The sequence below is a fragment of the Panthera tigris genome, chromosome D4 (genome assembly GCF_018350195.1).
Source record: "Panthera tigris isolate Pti1 chromosome D4, P.tigris_Pti1_mat1.1, whole genome shotgun sequence".
NCBI classification, from domain to species: Eukaryota; Metazoa; Chordata; class Mammalia; order Carnivora; family Felidae; genus Panthera; species Panthera tigris.
The window spans coordinates 88,019,200-88,038,566 of NC_056672.1; the positions used below are offsets into that span (position 1 = coordinate 88,019,200).

The following is a 19,367-nucleotide window of genomic DNA, read 5'->3' on the forward strand; positions in this document are numbered from 1 at the left end:
CAAGTTCGTGCCTCTTAATCCCCTTCACCTATTTATTGTTGAGAGAGCCTGAGTGTGTGCGCGAGCAGGGGAGGGGCAGAGAGAGAGGGAGACAGAGGATCTGAAGCGGGGTCTGTGCTGACAGCAGAGAGCCTGATGCGGGGCTTGAACCCACAAACCATGGATCGTGACCTGAGCGGAGGTCGGTTGCTTAACCGACCGAGCCACTCAGGAGCCCCTGTAAAATAATGGTTTTAAAACAGGATTGAGGGCCAGTGATTAAAACGGTCTCTTTCCGTAGGCTCCGGTCAGGGACACAGCCCTTTACACCCTTCAGGTGGGCCCAGGTCCCCCAGGGGCCTTTCCTCCCAGGGCTTTTCACCTCTTCAGTTGCTTGCTGGTGGGCTTGCCTTCTCTGTTGGAACTTCTGGTTCTTTTATGTAAAGAATACCAGAGCAAAGAGCTTATTTTGTTAACGCTTCAGAAATCTGCAGGAAAATAACTACAACAGGTTTTTACTATTTTTTTATTTGAAAATTGTCTGTTTGCTATATTTAGTATAAATTATTGTTCATTTGTTTTCTGTCCCCAACTTAAAAAAAAATTTTTTTTAATGTTCTTATTTATTTTTGAGAGATGGAGTGTGAGTGGGGGAGGGGCAGAGAGAGAGGGAGACACAAAATCTGAAGCAGGCTCCAGGCTCTGAGCGGTCAGCACAGAGCCCGACGCGGGGCTCGAACCCATGAGCCTCGAGATCATGACCCGAGCTGAAGTCGTATATGCTCAACTGCCTGAGCCACCCAGGTACCCCTCCCCAATTTTAAAAAAAGTTTTATTTTTTTTTAATGTTTGCTCATTTTTGAAAGAGACAGAGCACAGAAGACAGAGCACAAGCAGGGGTGGGGCGGAGAGAGAGGGGGACACAGAATCAATCCGAAGCAGGCTCCAGGCTCCGAGCTGTCAGTATGGAGCCCGACGTGGGGCTCGAACTCACAAACCGCGAGATCATGACCTGAGTCGAAGTCGGACACTTAACCGACTGAGCCACCCAGGCGCCCCATATCCTCCCCAACTTTTTATCATGAGAAACTTCAAGCTTACAGACACGTTGAAAAGAGAGAAGAGTGAGCACCTGTGTAGCCCCATCCTGCCTGTCATTTTACCACACTTGTGTCTGTGCGTGTGTTATTTATTCACTTACGTCTTCCTTGCCAGTTGTGAGTTAGTGGCAGGCGTCAAGACTGTCCACCCGTAGATCCTGAACATGTCTCTCCTGAGAACTAACTTCCGCAAAACCAGGCCTAAGAAAAGAACAGCAGTCTCCTAACATCCTCTTACAGCCTGTCCATACTCCCGATTTCTCCAAATGTCAGAAGACTTTAATCGCTATTTTGGGACTTTTTGGTTTGGTTTGGGTTTTCCAGAACCAGGGTGCGGTGTGGGCTCCCACATGACCTTGAGCTGTTCTGCACGGCTGGTGCTTAGTGCAGATTCCTGTGGGGCTGGGACTGGTGTGGGCCGGCCGGCTGGGCTTCAGTGCGTTTGTGGGGAGAGGAAGGACGTGCCTCCAGGATTGCCAGGCCTGGGAGGCAGTCTCGCCTGTATTTGGGGTATTTGGGGTATTTGATCTCTGGGTACTAGAAGGTCTTTCCGGGCTCCCTGGGCTGGCCTTTTCCCTTTATGTCCCTGCTGCTTCTCTGTGATGGGGTGCCTTGTAATGTCTTCTTTTCCGTGGAACCTGCACACAGAGCTCTCCAAAAGAGACAGTGTGCCAAAATGCCTCAGGGCCGTCTTCAGCTCTGACCCAGTGCAAATGTGCTGATCCGACTGTGGCTTAAAAGAGGGTGGGCCCTGGTCCGTGTGGGTATCTTGGGCAACGTAAGGAACACATCACCTACGATCTGATCGGTGTGACCCTCACTAGCCTTCCCCGGTCTCGTGTTGTAATGCAAGAAGGGAGCTGTCCCACGGCCAAGCGCCTTCCGAGTCTTTCAGCCCAACTTAACAGGGTCTGATCTTGAAATTTCCCCTGGTGTCGTGTCTTTCCTTAGGGTTTTGTTTTCCGTAATGCCTCTGCTCTGTGTTCACGCAGCAAGCAAGAGAAATGGTGTTGGAGATCATCCGGGAGAAGGACCAAGCTGACTTCCGAGGCGTCCGCGGTGACTTCAACGCCCGCGTGGGAGGAGGCAGCATAGAGGTATGGTTGACCGGCCGGCTGGTTAGTTAGTTCCTGGGCAAACGGGCCTAGCTTTGGGCCCAGCTTTCGGATCGTAGGCCACGCTTTGATCTCGTCTTGGCAGCCGGGGCTGGTGTGAGGAAGGACCCAGCCGTAGGGGGAGGAGCCAGGCGGTGGGGGGCATAGCAGCCGTCCTGCATTGCAGGGAAATGGGCCATTCCTCTGGGTTGTGAGGTTTTCCTGCTGCCCAGATGAGGACCAGAGCCCAGATTTTCTCAGTGCTCTGCGTCGTGATGTATCAGACTTGGAAGCCTGGCTTGGAAGAACGGGATGAAAAGCTTTCCTTTCGAATGAAATCTTGAGATCCACAGCCCCGTGGGTGGACCTTGCAAACGTCATGCTTAGCAGGATAAGCCAGATACAAAAGGATGAATACCGTGTGATTCCGCTTCCGCGAGGTGCCTAGAGTGGGCGAGTGCATAGAGACAGAATGGAGAGGAGAGGTGACCAGGGCTGACGGAAGGAGTCTCCATTCAATAGAATACGGTGTTCTGGGGGACAGCGATGAAAAGGTTTGGGGGATATAGAGACCGGTGATGGGTGCGTAACGTTGCAAGTGTTTAATGCCACTGAACTGTATACTTACGAATGGTTACGATGATAAAGACTGTGTTCTGTATATTTCACCGGACAAAAGAATGAAGGGCAGGAAAACGTTTCACGGACCGTTAGTATAATCATTGTGCACGGTACATTTGTGCTTATTTCAGAGAATTGGGAAGATAAGGTTGCCATTTTTAACCTTTTTTTTTGATAAGGTTTATCTTGCTTTGCTTCATTTTTGTAACTATTTCGATCGAATATACTTAAGAGGTAGGAATGCCATCGTCAACCATGGTATTTTTCCTTTTCCTAAGAGGGAGAAACTTGCTGCGTTATATCATTTCCAGGAAGGCACTACAGTCAAAATCAAGTTGTCTGTTCTTTCTTTTCTTTTTCTTTTTTCCTTTTTTAATGTACCCTTTAAGAAACAACCGATTTGCAGACAGAGCTGATCAGGTTCTGTTTCCCTGTGCTCTCAGGTGTCTGTGCCGAGGTTTGCTGTTGGGATTGTAATAGGAAGAAATGGGGAGATGATCAAAAAGATTCAGAACGATGCCGGGGTGAGGATTCAGTTCAAACCAGGTTGGTTTTGATGACTCTCAAAAACCCTTAGTGCCGCGAAGCATTATAAACGCGCTTAACGAGACAAGGACTCTGTACTTAAGCTCCTGTGTGTGTTCTCTCTGCGCCCCCCTCCTCTATTCTGGTACCAAAATACCAGTCCAGCTTTCTCTGGGCCCTCATGGCGTTTCCACCTTTCCATTTGGTCAAGTAAAGACTTCAAAAAAAAAAAAAAATCTGTTATTTTGACTTCATCATCTAAAGGTAAAACCATTTGAAAAAGGACTAATATCTTAAAACGAAGGACAGACAGTTCCTTAAATGTTACAGATTTGCCTTCAGGAGCAAAATTATTTACATTGTCTTAATTTCCCTGAAGATGGGAAAACATTGCAGTGTGCTGATTTTTGGAAACGTTGCCATACCTCAACTCTGCTTTCTTTCACGTTAGTTGCTTTTTGTTTCTGTAATGATATCTTTTTAAAATGGCTATAGCTTGGGGCGCCTGGGTGGCTCAGTCCGTTGAGTGTCCAACTTCGGCTCTGGTCATGATCTCACGGTTTGTGGGTTCGAGCCCCGTATTGGGCTTTGCACTGACAGCACAGAGCCTGCTTCAGGTTCTCTCATCTCCCTCCCTCTCTCTGCCCCACCCCCACTCTCTCTCACAAATAAATAAAAAGATTAAAAATAATAATCAAATGGCTGGAATTGCATGAGAAGTGAGTGTTGGCATAGACGGTGTAAAAAGAGGTAGACACGTACGTTTCTCTGCGCATCTGGTAGGAACAGCGATTGCAAGTCATCCTTTGTTTCCAAGTTACATCTGGGCTTTTTCTAACCCTGTCTCTCCCTTTGTTCGGCAGACGATGGTGTTAGTCCGGAGAGAGCCGCCCAAGTCATGGGGCCCCCAGATCGGTGTCAGCACGCAGCACACGTCATCAACGAGCTTATTCTTACAGCCCAGGTGAGTCCGGCTCTCTGGAGTTGGAATATGTCCCCTGCAAAAGCTGATAGTGCCACCCAGGGTCTCGGGACAGCACCACAGAGCAGTCGCGCCCCCTCGGTCACATTCTGGAACCCAGGTCTCTTGTCGGTTGCCTGCCTCTGGGGGCACAGCCGGCGGCCTCTGTGCATCTGCCCTTTTCCTGCCTTCCCGTTTTTTTGGTGCTAGCTTCTCGCTCTCCTGACTTTATTGTCCCAGGATCTAGCTTTTGTTCATTCGGTAAGTTCCTGGCTGTGGGAACTATCTCGAGAAGTACAGTGCAGGTCGCCAGGTTTCCAGCCATCGGGTGCACTGGGCACAGGACTATTCGGCGAGCTCCAATCTTCGCTTCAGAAAGCACTTCAGGACCCCCCAGGTCTTCGGGCTGCCTTGAGGCCCTGGATTCCGCGCACGTCTCTGTCTCGGGGACGTGAGCAGGCGTGTGTGACGCCGTTAACATCTCCACCCGCACCCCGGTTGTGAAGTGCCCTGGGAGTCGCTGTGGCCGAGCTGGGTCGGCGTGTCCCCTGAGGGAAATTTCAAAACACCTAGAGCCGAAGAGAGAAGCACGGGATCGGACACCACAGCCCCAGCTCTGCTGTGCGCCGCGCGAGCTGGGACCCGTCCCCGCATCTCCCTGGGCCGCGTCCTCTCCCCCGCAGACCGAGGGGTGCGCGTCGGGCCGCGCCGCCCACGGGGTCCCCCAAGCCGTCAAGCGTCCGTGCTGAAGTTACGGGTTTATAGCCCCCTCCCCAGACTCCCCGAGTCAGCACACCCCGGAGAGGGGCTTGGGCTTCCTCTGGAGTTACGGGCGATTCTTAGGATCAGATGAACTCAGAAGAGAATCCCTCTGTGAGCCCAGCATCCTTTTTAGCAGAGAATCGTCTACGGACCCGGAGCTGTGGAGGCGCAAGCGGCACCTCCGAGAATCTGATACCTGCCGGGGAGTTGGCTCTGTGTGTGCGTGCACGCGCGTGTGTGTGCGAGCGGGCACGCATTTAACGTCCGTCCCTAAAATCGCCACATTTACTCACTGTTTGTGACTCATAATAGCCGAGCGCAGGGAAAAAGGCACTCCAGTCATCTCCGCTTTCTGCTGGTTTAGATTCTGGGTGAATGCTCAGTTTACTCTTTGTCAGCAGAGGCAGGTCTTGCCGAACGTTTGTCCGCTGTGTCCAGCATCTGTTCAGCTTCTCCCTTCCGTGAGGGAGCTCTCAGCTGGACCAGGTTTGCCCTCAACGGATAAAGAAGACGAGGGGGTGCCTGGCTGGCTCAGTCGGTTAAGCACCCGACTTCAGCTTAGGTCGTGACCTCATGGTTCGTGGGCTCGAGCCCCGTGCCGGGCTCTGTGCTGACGGCTCAGAGCCTGGAGCCCGCTTAGGGTTCTGTGTCTCCCTCTCTCCCCCTCCCCCGCTTGCTCACTCTCTCTCTCCCTCTCTGTCTCTCAAAAATAAACGTTAAAAACCAAACCAGATAGAGAAGATTTTAAATGCTGCAGCTCCAGAGTGACTCAGAGGACCAGGACCTCCGATGAGATTGGCTGCCCCCGAGGGAAAGGAACCTTCTGCTGGGTGTTGGCGTAGGGTGTTGGCTGAGGGATGTGCTCTCTGCTGAGGGTGCGGCGTGAGAAGGAGTCAGAGGCTGCTCCGCCCCCAAACCATGGGCCCAGCCGCGTGGCTTGTTCCCTCGGCCTCGGCGTGAAGGAGAAAACTGGCCCCTGATACCTGGACTGTAGGGCCTAGTCCCAAAGACTGCCCAGCAGAGGGGCGCTGGGCCTCAGACACCGGAGTTTATGTCTGAATGCCTGTTGTAGTTGGATGGTTCAGGGCATTTTATGTAGCCGCCGTTAGGCTGCACACGTCCTCCCTGAACGCGCCTGTGATTGGTGTTAATTCCGGCTTTAAGAGAGCACTTCAGAATCTGAAACGTGGAAAGGTGCTCAGGTTGTAATGCGTGGCGTTGATTCCATCCCGTCACTTCGCCTCCTCCCCGGAGATGAAAAGTGGTCCCGGTGGCAGTGGCAGAAATCGTCACTCGAGCTTTGCTTCCCTCCCAGGAAAGAGATGGCTTCGGAGGCCTCGCGGTGGCCAGAGGACGAGGCCGTGGCCGTGGCGACTGGAGCGTGGGTGCCCCCGGGGGCGTCCAGGAGATAACGTACACCGTGCCGGCGGATAAGTGCGGCCTCGTCATCGGCAAAGGTAAGGAGGAGGCACCGGGATCTCCGACAGCAGACGGGTCCCGTACGGTCCCTCCAGAGCGCGCGGGCGGGTCTGTGTGCCGCACTCGACCGAACGTGCCGGGTCTGGGGCATCCGCTGCCTTCCGCGGGCACCCGACCGGGTCGTGTCTTCTCACGAACACGGGCAGAGCTAGTCGTTGGCTCCTGTGTGTGGACAGACGGCGGGGAAGACCCACCGGCAGCAGAGCAGGCGCCGGTTGTGGGCGAGGCGCCCCGCACGCGAGGGGCCTCTCGGCGTTTGCCGATCGCGATTCGCTTCCCTCCGAGGAACTTAGAGGAACGGTTAAGGTCGTTGCTCAAGTGAAGATTGCCGTCCGACAAGCGTGTCACTTCCGGTCCTTAGCGGGCGTGGGCACTTGGGCTCTGTGGACACGCGGGAGGATGGTGTTTTACGTTTTCGGCCCGTCTCCCGTGAGTAGCAGACACCCTGCGGAGGGGAAGAGAAAACTGACGGGATCGTGGTTTCTGGGCTTTGTAGAGAGTGTTAGCGAGAAACCCTTGTTGGCGGCTGGTGTGGCCCCTCTCCACCCTGCCCTGCGAGCGAGGGAAGAGCAGGCAGACATCGCTGCGGCGGTGAAGGTGTCTCCGTGAGGGTACCGTCCGTGGGCCCTCGGGGGAGCCTCGCCGGGGGCAGCACGTGCGCGTTTGACAACCTGTGGGGGAAGCAGAGACAGGCTCCGCCCCAGGGCTTCTCCAGTGTCCGCGACCCCCGGCCCTCCCTGACCCGTCGGAGACGTGCTAATGATTCACGGCGCGTGATCCGAGAACGTCTTCAACGGGGAGCTGAGGCTGCCTTAGCGCGCTCGTGCGCCTGCACGCGCCCTCCTGAGCCTCTCGGTCACCTTCTGGAGTCTGCGCTTAGCCCTGCCCGTGAACAGTGCGTACGCGCTTGTATGTGTGCTCTTGCCAAATGTTTCTCCCGTCGTCTCTTAGATTGTTTACCTTTCGGAGGTGGCAGGAACGGCGTGGGTTCGTTTTAATTTCCCGGCAGGGGATACGTGCTGATGAGCGTTTAGTGGATATTGTCAGCTGCCCAGATGCTGTGTTAAGTCAGAGCCGCTCCCCGGACCATCGGCCTGGCTGCTGCGAGATGAAAACCAGTAGGTGCCCGTAGGTTGAGAATCAGATCTAGGTTTCTGTGCCTTTTGAGAACCGTTTTGTCAGCGAGGTTTGACCGTGCGTCTCCTGTAGACGGGCACAATCTCGCTGCCTTTACTGTGACCGCTCCCCGGAGTCCGTGAAACCTGGCTGCGGGCAAACGGCCCCTCGTCGTGTGTCCCCGCCAGAGTCCCGCTGGGCGACTCCCGCAGGAAGGTGACGACAGTGCAAGGCGGTGACCGATCCTGTGTCCCGGGGCTCCGACAGCAGCCTCGATAACCCAGGGTTCGGTGAGCAGGGTCTCTCTCCCCGCCACGCACACCGCACACGGGGGCTGGGTGTGAGGGGCGCGCCTTCTTCGGAGAGGCGCGCGGTGAGGGTGAGTGAGGGAGGCAGGAGAGGGAGCCACAGGCAGCCAGGCCCAGCTTCCCCCCCACCCCCCCCCCCACCCCCCGGCTCCAGCCCTTGGACAGACGCTGCGCCTCCCGGGGCCCCTGCTGGATTTCCATGATAAATACAGCAGTGGTGACAGATAGTGTGGCCAGCCCTGCTCTTGTCAGCCGGGCCTTTTAGCAGGTTTGATTAATTGCTTTACGATTTCACGTCCAGCCGGGGGGCCGCTGGTGGGTCGCTTCTGCCCCCCATCAGGTGGAAGAATGGACAGGCTGCCGAATGCGTCTGTAGACAGCCACCATGTGCCAAGCTGGTGACCTCATTTTGAAGGAAGGTGAACTTAAATTAACTCCTTCCGGCCCCGTGCGGTTTTGTGGTGCCTCTTCACCTTCCGAGCGTGCTGCCCGGGCCTCCGGGATCGGGGCCTGCGGGGCCACTGCTCCGGGGCCCGGCGGAGGACAGCCGGTCTGGGCTCGGCCTCAGACACACGCATACTTTGTGCTCTTAACTCCAGAACCCGAGAACCCCGCGGCGTCCGGGGGGGACTTAGGGCCTCGTTCTTTTTGCTCTTTGTTGCGCCCCAGAAACACTTTGCCCAGGACTGGCAAAGCTGTTCACATGTCATGGTGCACAGAAAATAAATTCACGACCTGGGAGTGGAGGGCGGCAGTTCCAGGGCTGGGAGGGGCTCGCTTCTACCCCGGGGGCCGGGGGAGCCGCTGTGGGCAGGCTTGCTGTGACTTCCACGTTGGTCAGTGCCCTTTGCTCGAGGGGGAAAACGCAGGGACGCTTTTCTGGAGCTGTAGCAGAGCTTCACGTGCACATCCCGACCCGCTGGTCTGCTGAGTGCTTTTGCATTTGCTTTTAAACCGAAGCCCACCCTCAACTAAACTGACACACGGCACCAGCCGATCCGCACCAGGCTCTCTCTCCGAAGGCCGTCGGCCTCCTGGTCTCCTTCCTGTGGTGCCCGCCTTCAGGAAGCCTGGTGGGACCCCGGCTCCGTCTTTGCTTCCTGGCCCCACAGCGTCCCGTCGAGGACGAGATAAGACACAGGCTGGGCCTGCTCTTGGGAACCCCTCCTTGTCTACTCGCTCGCTAGGCGCCCCAGCAGCGGGCTAGGGGGCCGGTTGCAGCGCAGGAAGGGTGGTGGACGTGTCGCCATGAAATGACAGATGTCACCTGAGGTTGGTTGTGACTCCGGGCTGGGTGGAGCGACACAGACTGGCCTTCAGTCTTTGCTTTTGATCACTTGGGGCTCTCTGGTCTCCTGCACCAGATTTTCCACAGACTGTCTTTCTCTAATATTCGCAAAACTCTGCTCCCAATTTTCCTCATACTCTGCGCGCCCCCCCCCACCCCCCCAATGGAGCAGGACTGATCTGTAAGTTCTGTGAAATTTCTAAAGAAGAATCACACCATTGTGACACTGCTGGAGCCTTTGTTACGCAAATCTCATTAAGAGACTGGAACTCTCACGGGTTTTTCAAAGAGTCCAACTAAATTTTCATTACCCCGCTCCACCCAGGCCCCTGTGACCCCCATCTCGGCTGCCTCTCTGTCTAGACCTCCCCCCCCCCGCCCCCGCCCACGGAGGAGGCAGGGACCCGAGAAGTGACAAGATGGGACGTTGGACGCCCGAGTGGGCTCCAGGCATTGTTGGAGCCGGAGGCCGTCTGTTTGCCCTGTGGCGGGGGGAGAACTGCAGCGAGGCGGCCCACGCCGGGGCTGAGGGGGCCCCCATTGTACGAGCAGGATGGGGTGCCTTCCCTGGGTCTGGGAGGGCCGAGCTCCCTCGTGTGCATCCAGGGGCCCCGGGCGCCCCGCGGTGTCTGCTTCAGCCTGGCTCGGAGGGAAGGACCAGCTTCGCTCACGGGTCCGGTTTTGCAGACGAGAGGGCCCTGGTGTTCGTCAGAACCGGTTCGGAGTAAACCGAGGGCGCTTCTCTCCCCGGCGACGGCTGGGGCGCGGGCCCCGCCCTTCCCTCCTCTCCACGGCGGAATCCTCCAGAATGTCCGGCTCTGCCCCCACTGCCTCTTATCCTTGTGTCTTGTGTCCACCTGCCCGCAGGAGGTGAGAACATCAAAAGCATAAATCAGCAGTCGGGAGCGCATGTGGAGCTCCAGCGGAACCCCCCCCCCAGCACCGACCCCAGCCTGCGAGTATTCACCATCAGGGGCGTCCCTCAGCAGATCGAGGTGGCCAGACATCTCATAGATGAGAAAGTCGGTGTACGTACACGGTTCTCCCTACCTGGCGTGACGAGAGCCGGGTTTCCTTTTGGGACGTCCCGGGTACCTGTCCTCCCCCAGAAGCTCGTACTTCCTGTGCCTTCCGGCCCTCGCGTGCCGTGAGGGCCACCCCTCCCGCTTTGCCACGGGGGGCGGGGAAGGTCGGGGCCCGGGGCGGGGGGCGGGGGGGTGCCAGGCGAGGAAGGAAGCCCTCTGGCAGGTCTCCCCAAGGCCCCCACAGCTCAGCAGCTCAGGCCCAGAGCCGTGCGCCCCACAGGCTTAGATGAGCAGCCCGGGCAGCAGCCTTCCCCCCGGCGCTGCCCCGACTCCCGCGGGCCTGGCCCTGGCGGCCGGCCCTGCAGGCAGCGTTCATTGACTCTGGCTTTAGTTTCAGGCGCCTCAAAGCAGATAAAGAAAGGGAGTGTTGATGGAGGACAGATTGGCCACTGCTCACCTCAAAGGGGACGTAGAATGGCAGAAAGAGCCATGGGCCAGCCTAAATTGACGGGAGAGTCAAGCAGGTTGGTCCCGACCCCCAGGGTGACACGCTAGGGCCGTTGTGGTGGTGCCAGCGTTGGCTGCGTGTGGTATCGGTCACTCCACGGGGCAGAAGCCGTTTCTGCAGAAAAAGTCCACTGTGGGGAAGCAAGGCTAGTGAGCGTCATAGGGTGTCTTGACCTCCCTCGGCTCCGTCTCCCCGAAAGCGGTAGTTTGCCTCGGGGTGGGCCTGGGCAGAGGGCGGAGGTGCGGCCCACAGGCAGTGAGAGCTCCCTCTGTGCCCATGACAGGGGACCAGTCTGGGAGCACCCGGAGCCTTCGGACAGAGCCCGTTCAGCCAGCCGCCCACGGCGCCTCATCAACAGTGAGTCTTACGTCGGTCTCTGCCTCAAGAGGCTCTCTTTCCAGCTGCTTCCAGGGAGGGCCAGCCACTAGCCTGAGGTTCTGGGTGTGGGCAGGTCCCATCCCTTTGGCCCTGTCCGCTGGCCCCTCTGTGTCTAGCCTGTTCATAGCCCGCTGAGTGGTCCCGGGGTGAGAGCCTTCCCGGAGGCCTTCCTGGAGGCGGAGGGCCTCCCGGCCCAGGCCCTCAGGCACTGTGTTCATTTATTCTTCACTTTCTTGCAGTGCTTTTCCTCCGAGGAGCTCGGCCTGCTTCCCCAGCATCGCCGCTAAGGTGAACGGAAACCCCCCCAGCACCCCTGTGAGGTGGGTGACTTCTCGCTCCGTCGGGATGGGTGGCACCGGGGCCCCGGCCACTGCCAGTAGGGGGCGGGGGAGCAGCGAAGGGCGAGGGCGAGGCCGGCGTGGCGGGAGGGGGCCCCAGGCCAGGAGGAGGGGGTGTGACCTGCTCTGGGACGAATGACCCTCTCGTCTTCCCAGCGGTCCTCCGGCCTTCCTGACCCAGGGATGGGGCAGCACCTACCAGGCGTGGCAACAGCCCACCCAGCAGGTCCCAAGTAAGTGACTCGGGAGGAGGCGGGACCGTGCGCGCCGCGCGGAGGCTGAGGGGCTGGTGTGTCTGACACGCGGGCTGGGGAGCCGCCGGCAGGCCCTGCGGAAGACGGGTGTGTGTGGGTCTCAGCGGCTGCCCGGCTGAGCGGCTGGCTCCCTCCCGTCCACCTCTCAGGGCTGCCTTTCTCTTCTGCTCTGTCCTTCTCGGGGCCGCACTCCTGTCCGCTCTGCTCCCACCACCGGGGCAGGAAGGCCTGGGGGTTGGGCCTGGCCCTGCCCTCCTTTCTCCCCCAGGCTGTGCCCGCTTTCGGGGCTCCCCGCCCACTCCCCACGGTGGCTCCCCACGGTGACCGTCTCCCCTCCTTGTCTCCAGCGTGGTCTTAGAAAGGCTGTTCTTTCTACCTCCTGGACTTGCCGGAGGATGAGCTGTGCCGGGTGATGCCTCTCCCGACAGCTGATTGTAAGAGGAGGGCCCCCACGTGGCCTCACGAGTCGCTCTCGGGTTTTATTGCTGGTACAGCCTTCGAAAACAAGAACGAGACAAAAAGCTCACCTTCAGATGTGGGGCCCTCTGAAGCGGCCGCCTGTGTTTGGAAAGCGTCCTGCGGTGTGTGTGCACGAGGTCCTTGCGGCTCTGCCCCCGAGGGTCCGAGCCCGCGTTCTGGGCTCCCCTCCCGCCCCCCCGGGCGCGGCTGGACAAGCCCGCGTGGGAGCCGACTCGGGGCGGCCCTCCTCATGGTCCCCTTCTCTGGGCCCCCGTCTGGTCGTCTGTGGCACGAAGGGCTTAGACTGCATTCCCACTGTACCCCGGAGGTCTGAGAAGGCACGCTTGCCCTCTGTTGTTCCTTTTCTTCCGCAGTATTTGTGAAGTGTCTCAAACGCGCGGGATCCCGTAGAGAATTGTCCCGCCGACTCGTGCGCCCCGTGCGCCCTGCCTGGTGTCCGCCGGGCCCGGGTTTCACGGTGCCCGCTTTGTCCCAGAGCCTCTTCCCATTTTCTTTCCTTCTGTGCCGGTCAGCTTTAGGGCCCTCAGGACAAGAGGTGACCCGGGTCGGGTTCACGTTTGCCCCAGTGTCGAGGACCGAGACTCTGAGAAAGTCCTAGACTCGGGGCAAGTGACAGGGGCCACGGCGTCCCTCCGGAGGGGAGCTGACCCTGGGGCCGCGGTTCCGCGGAGGCCCAGCCCGGCCGCCCGCCTCGGCCCAGGTTGGCCAGGAGGGCTTGGCAGAGGCACGCGGGACGAGTCCAAGAAAGCACCGTCGGGGCCTGGCTTCCCGCCGCCGTTCCCAGCCTTTGCCGTTGCCAGCCCTCTGGGTCTGACGGAGGAGCCCTTGGTGCCCCCCCACCCCACCCCCCCCCCCCCGCCCCCCCGCCGGCCTCCGAAACTGCCTCGTTCCAATCCCAGCCTCGTCCGGAGTCCCTTCCTGCCCCACCGGGAGGATGGGGGTGGTCTTCTCCCCTCCGTTCCCCCCACCTCACTTCTTCCCGAGCCCCACACACAGACTGCCCCGGCCCCGCCCCCACCCCTCCTCAGATGCAGTAAATTAACTCGAGGGGAAGACACTTTGCCGTGAACGTGGGCGCCATGGCACGTGCTGCCTGCCGGCCGCCAACTGCAATCGTGACAGAAAACAGGACACTGCGGGGGTCTGAGCAGGTGACTCGAAAGCCAGCCCTGACCTCGGCAGAAAGGAAGGCCCCGACTTGTCGCCCCGCTCCAGGCTTCTCGTCCCTCCACGCCCGGGGCTGGCCACTGCCACCCTGTTCCGCAGCCCGGCCCTCGCAGCCGGCAGCACACCGAGCACACACCCCGGGGAGTGCCCTGGACGCGACCCCCCGCGCCCCCTCTCCCGCTCCGCTCCTGTCCCCGAAAGGCGCGAAGCTAGACTGGGATCAGGCGCACGGGGTGGCCCTCGGCCCCTCTGCCGTGTGGCCCTCGTCTTCCCGTCCTCCCCACGGCAGTCTCTGGGCCGTTTTCCCCGCACTCTGTTCGTCCAGGGTGAAAGCCGCCAGTTCTTGAACAGAAGGGCCAGGGGAAGGGTGCGGGCAGCACCACTTGGTTCTTCTGTCCCGTTTGAAGGCCGATTCGGGGAGCCTCAGACACAGTCGCCCCGGCCCCGGGGCTCCCTGCAGCTCGGATCTCCACCCGAAGGGTCCAGGCCGGTCCCGCTGGTCGTGGGGGGGGGGGGGGGGGTGGGAGACAGCCGTCCCGCCCGGCCCCACCCTTACGGGGACCGTAGCCACACCCGTCTGCCCGTCAGCCTGTCCCTGCGGCCAGCCTGCTGCCGCCTTCCCGGGCCGCGGGGCCTGGAGCGAGCGCAGAGCAGGGCCCGGCGCCGGGGGCCTGACCCTTTGTGTTCTCCGCACAGGCCAGCAGAGCCAGCCGCAGAACAGCCAGCCCGACTACAGCAAGGCCTGGGAAGACTATTACAAAAAACAGAGTGAGTGAGACGGCCTTCCGAGCAAGCAGACCCCTGGGCCCAGAGGCCCCACGCCTTAGGCTTCGTCGGCCGTGCCTCCCCGTCACCTTTGTTCTTCAACGCTTTCCCTGTGTGACTTGATCTCAGTCCTGCCTTTGTCTCCCCGGGTCCCTGTGTGTCTGTCAGAGGAGACGTCCCCCCCGCCCCCCAACCCCTTCTGGATGCCACAGGGCCTGAGGACGGCTCAGGGCCGGCTGTCCCTGCCTCGGCCACCCCCTTTAGAACCACTTGGCCAGGACTCAGAGCAGCCAGGCGTCCTCTTCCGTGACCGGCTTTTTCTGGTCGTTTCCGGGTGGGGAAGAGGAGGAACAAAACTCAGGGCGGGACTCTAAAATTGGAGGGGGTGTTGAGGTGCTGGCCTCCCGCCTCGAGGAAGCGCATTTTCTTAGCTGTGCCAGAAGCAAAACCCATCTTTTTAACGAGAGAAGGAAGAGATTTGGGAACAGCAACCAGAAAAGCCCCCAAATAACTCATTGAGAACTCGTGCGACATCCTCTGTATGTATTGTGAAACTGCCGAGCCACAGTGGCTGTCGGGGAAGACGGCTCACAGGCCTTGACTTCGAAGGGTATTACCTGCTGGTTGGAGCAGCTCAGGTCAGAGGCCGCTGAGGAGACGTTCGCCCTGGTGTTTGGGATCATCACCAGGTGGATAGCCCTTCCAGGGACTTCGATGGGGGGTCGGGGAGGTTATCGGCACCCCAGGCACCTGCTGAAAGGCCAGATGCCCCGTCTTCCCCAGACCTCCCGAGTCTAGACTCCCAGACATACGTGGGCCTGTGTTTCCAGCCCTGGTGGGATCGGCCCCTCCGCACAGGCGCACCCCACACCCAAGCCAGGTACTTCCACTCCTTTCCCTCTTCCCGCCTCTCTCCCTCTCTGTCTCCCTCTCTCTCTGTCTCTCTTTCTGGCACTGGCAGCCGACGGGGCAGGCAGACATGCAGAGAAGGTGATTCTGGAGAGAAGACAGACAGGAGGGTCCCGTAGGGGCGGAGCAGGGCCAGGAGCACGAGGCTAATGGCACCTTCTTGCAACAGGCACGCGGGCCGCGCCCGACCGCCCCGGCCCCGCCGACGTCCAGCGCTTGTTCCGGCCTCCCCCGAGCCTTTGGGAAGGGACCCCTCCAAGCTGGCAGTGTCCCCGACCTCCCCCCGCCACGTGCCCGCCCCCGGTCACCCCTGTTCTCTCCTCTGTCGGTCAGGTCACGCCGCCAGCGCTGCCCCTCCGGCCAGCTCCCCGCCGGACTACACGATGGCCTGGGCCGAATACTACAGACAGCAGGTCGCTTTCTACGGGCAGACGTTAGGACAGGCTCAGGCCCACAGCCAGGTGCGTCGCCGGCCAGCCGGCCCGGCCCCCGGCCCCTTTCCCCGGAGCCCGGGTGTGTGCCCGGCCACGGCCACGCCGGCCCCCTCCTCGCCCCGGAGAGAGCGGGTTTGGGCCAAGCGGGGGAGGGGTTGGCTGGGCGGCCCCTGGGAGGAAGGCGCCTCACGCCCGGTGCCGAGTGGCACTCGGCTTCCCCAGCTGTCGGGGAGGGCGCCCAGACGGAGGACCCGGGGCAGGCTTGGCGTCACGGTCCTTGAAGAGGGCGGCGTGGCCTCACTGTCACCCTTGGCCCCGGCCAGCGGTGAGGGGCGGGCGGCAGGAGGGCGAGTCCGCGGCGTCTGCGGGCCGGACAGGGCAGGGTGCCCGGCCTTCATCCCGCGCGGAAACCCGCTCGGCTCTCGTCCGGTCAGAGGCCGGAAACCGGTTTCTTATTAACGTGGGGAACGTGGCGAGATCCTCCCACAGAGCATTTCTCAGGTGACCCGACGCCAGCCAGGTCCCTGTGGACGGCGTGTCGGTCACCACAGGCCCCGGGCCCAAAGCTCGCCGGTCATCTCACCGCCAAAATTGGCCCTCTGTGCCCGGGGCCCCGCGGAGACAGGGGACGGGGCTGACGGGTGGCCGAGGACAGCTCTCTCGCGCCCGCTCCCCTGCCCCACGCCGCGGTGTCCCTCACTTGGAGAGCCGCCCAGGACCTCCTGTTCAGGAGAGGGTTTGTCTGGGCCAGGTCCCATGACGCGGGGCCCCGGGAGACGCAGAACCATTGGCTCGTGTGTGTGTGTGTGTGTGTGTGTCCACGCCTGTTGAGGGGCCAGAGGGGGGAGGGTGACCTGTCACCCCCTGCCAACAGAGACGAGGACATGAGAGGTGGCCTCACAGACCAACTTCTGTCCCCTTCCTTCCCCAGGAGCAGTAGGACGGCGGCCCGCAGTGCTTTTCTCCCCGAAATCATTGTGAGCGAAAACCCGTTTGTAACAGAGGTTTATAGATTTGCAAACCTTTTGATGAAGAACTTTGTTTTGTTCTGTGAAACACTATATTTAGATTAACAGGACTTTTCTAAAAATCGGGAAAAATTCGTTACTAAAAATTGCTGATAATTTCTGTTTCATTGTTCTTGTTTGTTATTTCAAACGTGTAAGCTCTGGGATTCTTTTTGGAGCAGTGCCTGCAAATTCAGGCACCAGAATGTGCCTCAGAGCAGTGACATTTCAACACGGTGTGTTTTCGTTTCGTTTCGTCTCGTTTCGTCGCGCGTCTTTTTATTTACAGTTTTTTGGGTTTTTTTTTTCTGTTGCGACAGAAAGTGGCTTGGAAATCTTAGGTGGTATGTAACAAATTCTTTTAAAAATTTTTAAACAGTATTTAAATATTCTTAAATGTGTAAATTCATTAAATGTTTGACTTCTAATTTCTCGTATCTTGGCTGTCTGGTTTTACTGCATTTTTTAAAAAAACTGAACTATTATGTATTGTAATTAATTATGTGAATTCTGAATTGAGACAGAGAATTGTATTGCTGTCCAACAGGGATTGGGAGGGGGCGTTTTGTAGGGTTTGTATAATTTCTAGAGTGCTAAAGGGGTAATATAAAAACGTGTTCTTGTGTTTAGCATACGGTTTTTTTCGTGTCTCCATTACAATTGCAGCTGTGTATCTAAGACCTCCAAGCTGGTTTTAAAAACAAAACGAAAAACCTTTCTCTCTTCTCTCAGAAATATAAATACTGTTATTTTTAATATTAAAAAGAAATCCGATATAACTTTTAACAAACACTGTGGAACATTAAACCGCATAAAAATGTAGTAACTATTTTTTAATTCCAAGGTGTTTCCTTCCTTTTTTCTTTGAGATATTTTCTTAATATTTGTCAAATTAACTAGATGAATAAATAAATCTAGTATTAACCACAATATGAATTAAATGATTTTGATTTAATAAAAGGGATAATATGATCTCCGACGTTTACTGTAGTGTATCTTGTACAGATAACATGTATTTTTAAAGGAAAGAAAAACGGAATCGAAGCTGTTTTTCCTTGCATTTTTCATTGATCTGAGGGACATTCCGTTTGAAATGTACCGACGTTACAGTCTCTGTTTTATTTCTCCTTATTTTCCTTATAATGCTTGAAATGTCTAACTATTAAAAAAAAGGCAATTGGAAAATGTTATGCATGTTGTTTAAAAAAAAAAGTGTTCTTTTTATTTGACTGACAATTCATTTTACACTCTATATAATAAAATTTCCACAAGACGTCTTGTGGGCGAAGTATTTTTAGTCTGTTCGCTTTCCTCTCGCTCGTTCTGCCCCCTGCCCCCCTGCCCCCCTGCCCCCCTGCCCCCCTGCCCCCTGCCCCCGGCCATAAAATCGAGCGAAGATTCTTGCAGTTCGTAGCCCGCTCGTCCTGCGCGCACATCGGCCCGACTTAGCTGGGGCCCGGCTCGTTCAGCTCATTTTATTTTAAAGGCTTCACAGGAGCGGACGGTCTGACGGGAGAGCCTCGATCACCACCAGCCCCTCTTACCTGTCCCATCTGGCCGGGGGGGGGGGGGGGGGGGGGAGGTGGCTGTGACACCGAGACGTCAATAGCGAGTTTCCTCACGGCTGTCAGGCTAAGCGGAGCCGGAAGATTCATCGGAGGGAGGTTGTGACCAGCTCTGCAGCCAGATCAGCACGCTTCCCGAAACCGAGTCGGCACACAGCCTCCCTCCGCCCGCCCGCCTCCCCACACCCCTCCCGGGCACGCGGGGCGGCCAGGCCGGGGACGTCAGGGCTGCTCTGGGCCCGGTGCCCTTGGCCTGCCTTCCACGCTGTCCTAGGCTGCCCGGCCGAGGGATACCGGGGGCTGGGAGACCCGGAAAGCCCCAGCGAACGTGCCTTCTTTCCGTGCTCCCGTTAAGGAAACAAAAGCGGGGGCCGGGAGGGTCCTTACCCACAGGTTCGAGTCACGAGTCACGGAGGGCCCTGCGTTTCAGGACAGGGCGTGACCGTGCGGGCCCCGCTCTAGAGGGGACTGAGGAAGACAGAGGAGACTTGTACTCCGCTTTCTCCTCCCCTCCTTTCCTTTCCGGTCGGTTAAAGCAACGGGCTCTGGACACCGCTCCCGACTTTTAATATTTGAAAACGCCCTCCCACGGCCGCTAGCTTTACATGTGAGTCATTGCCTCGCGTAGACGCCCGGTGCTGCGTTTAGCACCCCGTGTAGAACCCTCGGTGTGGTGGGGGGTGCGTGCGTTTCCAGTGTGGGTCCCTTTTCTCTTCACCCCGAGCTCTAAGAGGAGGGGTGGGGGGGAAAGCATCTGTGGCTCCTCGAGGCCGAAAAGGGGTGTGGACGGCAGCCGTGCGGAGGCCTGTTGAGAGCCGGAAGACAAAAAGATGTGGCATCTTTAACTACACCTCTAGAGACTCGAGTTTGACGTTGAGAAATTGAATAGTAAAAGCCACTTGGAAAGAAGGAGGGGCGGGCAGGAGGAGGGCATAAACGCTGATGATGGGAATGGGAATTGGGGAGAGGGCATTACAGAGAAGACTTCCTTCTAATTCATCTTCCAAGCTCTGTGCCAAAACAGCATTTGGCATGGTTCACAGGGAGCGATTGTGTGATAATGAACCCTAAGGTGTCCCTTAATTGAAGACTGAGCATTGCGGTTCGTGCCAAGAGTCGTAAATGGTGCAGGCTTGCGGGAGGATGCATTTTCTTAAATGTATCGGTAAGTACAGATTAGCGTTTGTCCCCAGTGAAATGCCCATACTATAAATTATGGAAATCTCTCTCTCTCTCTCTCTCTCTCTCTCTCTCTCTGTCTCTGATGCAACCTTTTATTGAAGCGGGGGAAGGCGGGGTATAGT

The 19,367-nt window shown here is 58.0% G+C and overlaps 1 protein-coding gene across 6 annotated transcripts in view; it reads left to right on the forward strand.

The window, feature by feature from the left end:
* Positions 1-17,789, forward strand: part of FUBP3 (far upstream element binding protein 3) — a 50,890-nt gene extending 33,101 nt beyond the window's left edge. For 2 of the 6 annotated variants that reach the window (XM_042963474.1, XM_042963477.1), the window contains 9 exons: positions 2,072-2,176; positions 3,238-3,340; positions 4,183-4,283; positions 6,358-6,499; positions 10,101-10,261; positions 11,050-11,123; positions 11,384-11,464; positions 11,639-11,715; positions 12,231-13,037. In XM_042963474.1, coding sequence (XP_042819408.1) covers positions 2,072-2,176; positions 3,238-3,340; positions 4,183-4,283; positions 6,358-6,499; positions 10,101-10,261; positions 11,050-11,123; positions 11,384-11,464; positions 11,639-11,715; positions 12,231-12,529 — 1,143 coding nt within the window. In that variant the 3' untranslated portion in view covers positions 12,530-13,037. Of the gene's footprint in view, positions 1-2,071; positions 2,177-3,237; positions 3,341-4,182; positions 4,284-6,357; positions 6,500-10,100; positions 10,262-11,049; positions 11,124-11,383; positions 11,465-11,638; positions 11,716-12,083; positions 12,210-12,230; positions 13,039-13,244; positions 13,867-14,079; positions 14,152-15,390; positions 15,519-16,422 lie in introns of those variants that run through there. The other 4 variants (XM_042963476.1, XM_042963478.1, XM_042963475.1 and 1 more) reach the window with 4 other exon arrangements.
* Positions 17,790-19,367: the final 1,578 nt, after the last annotated feature.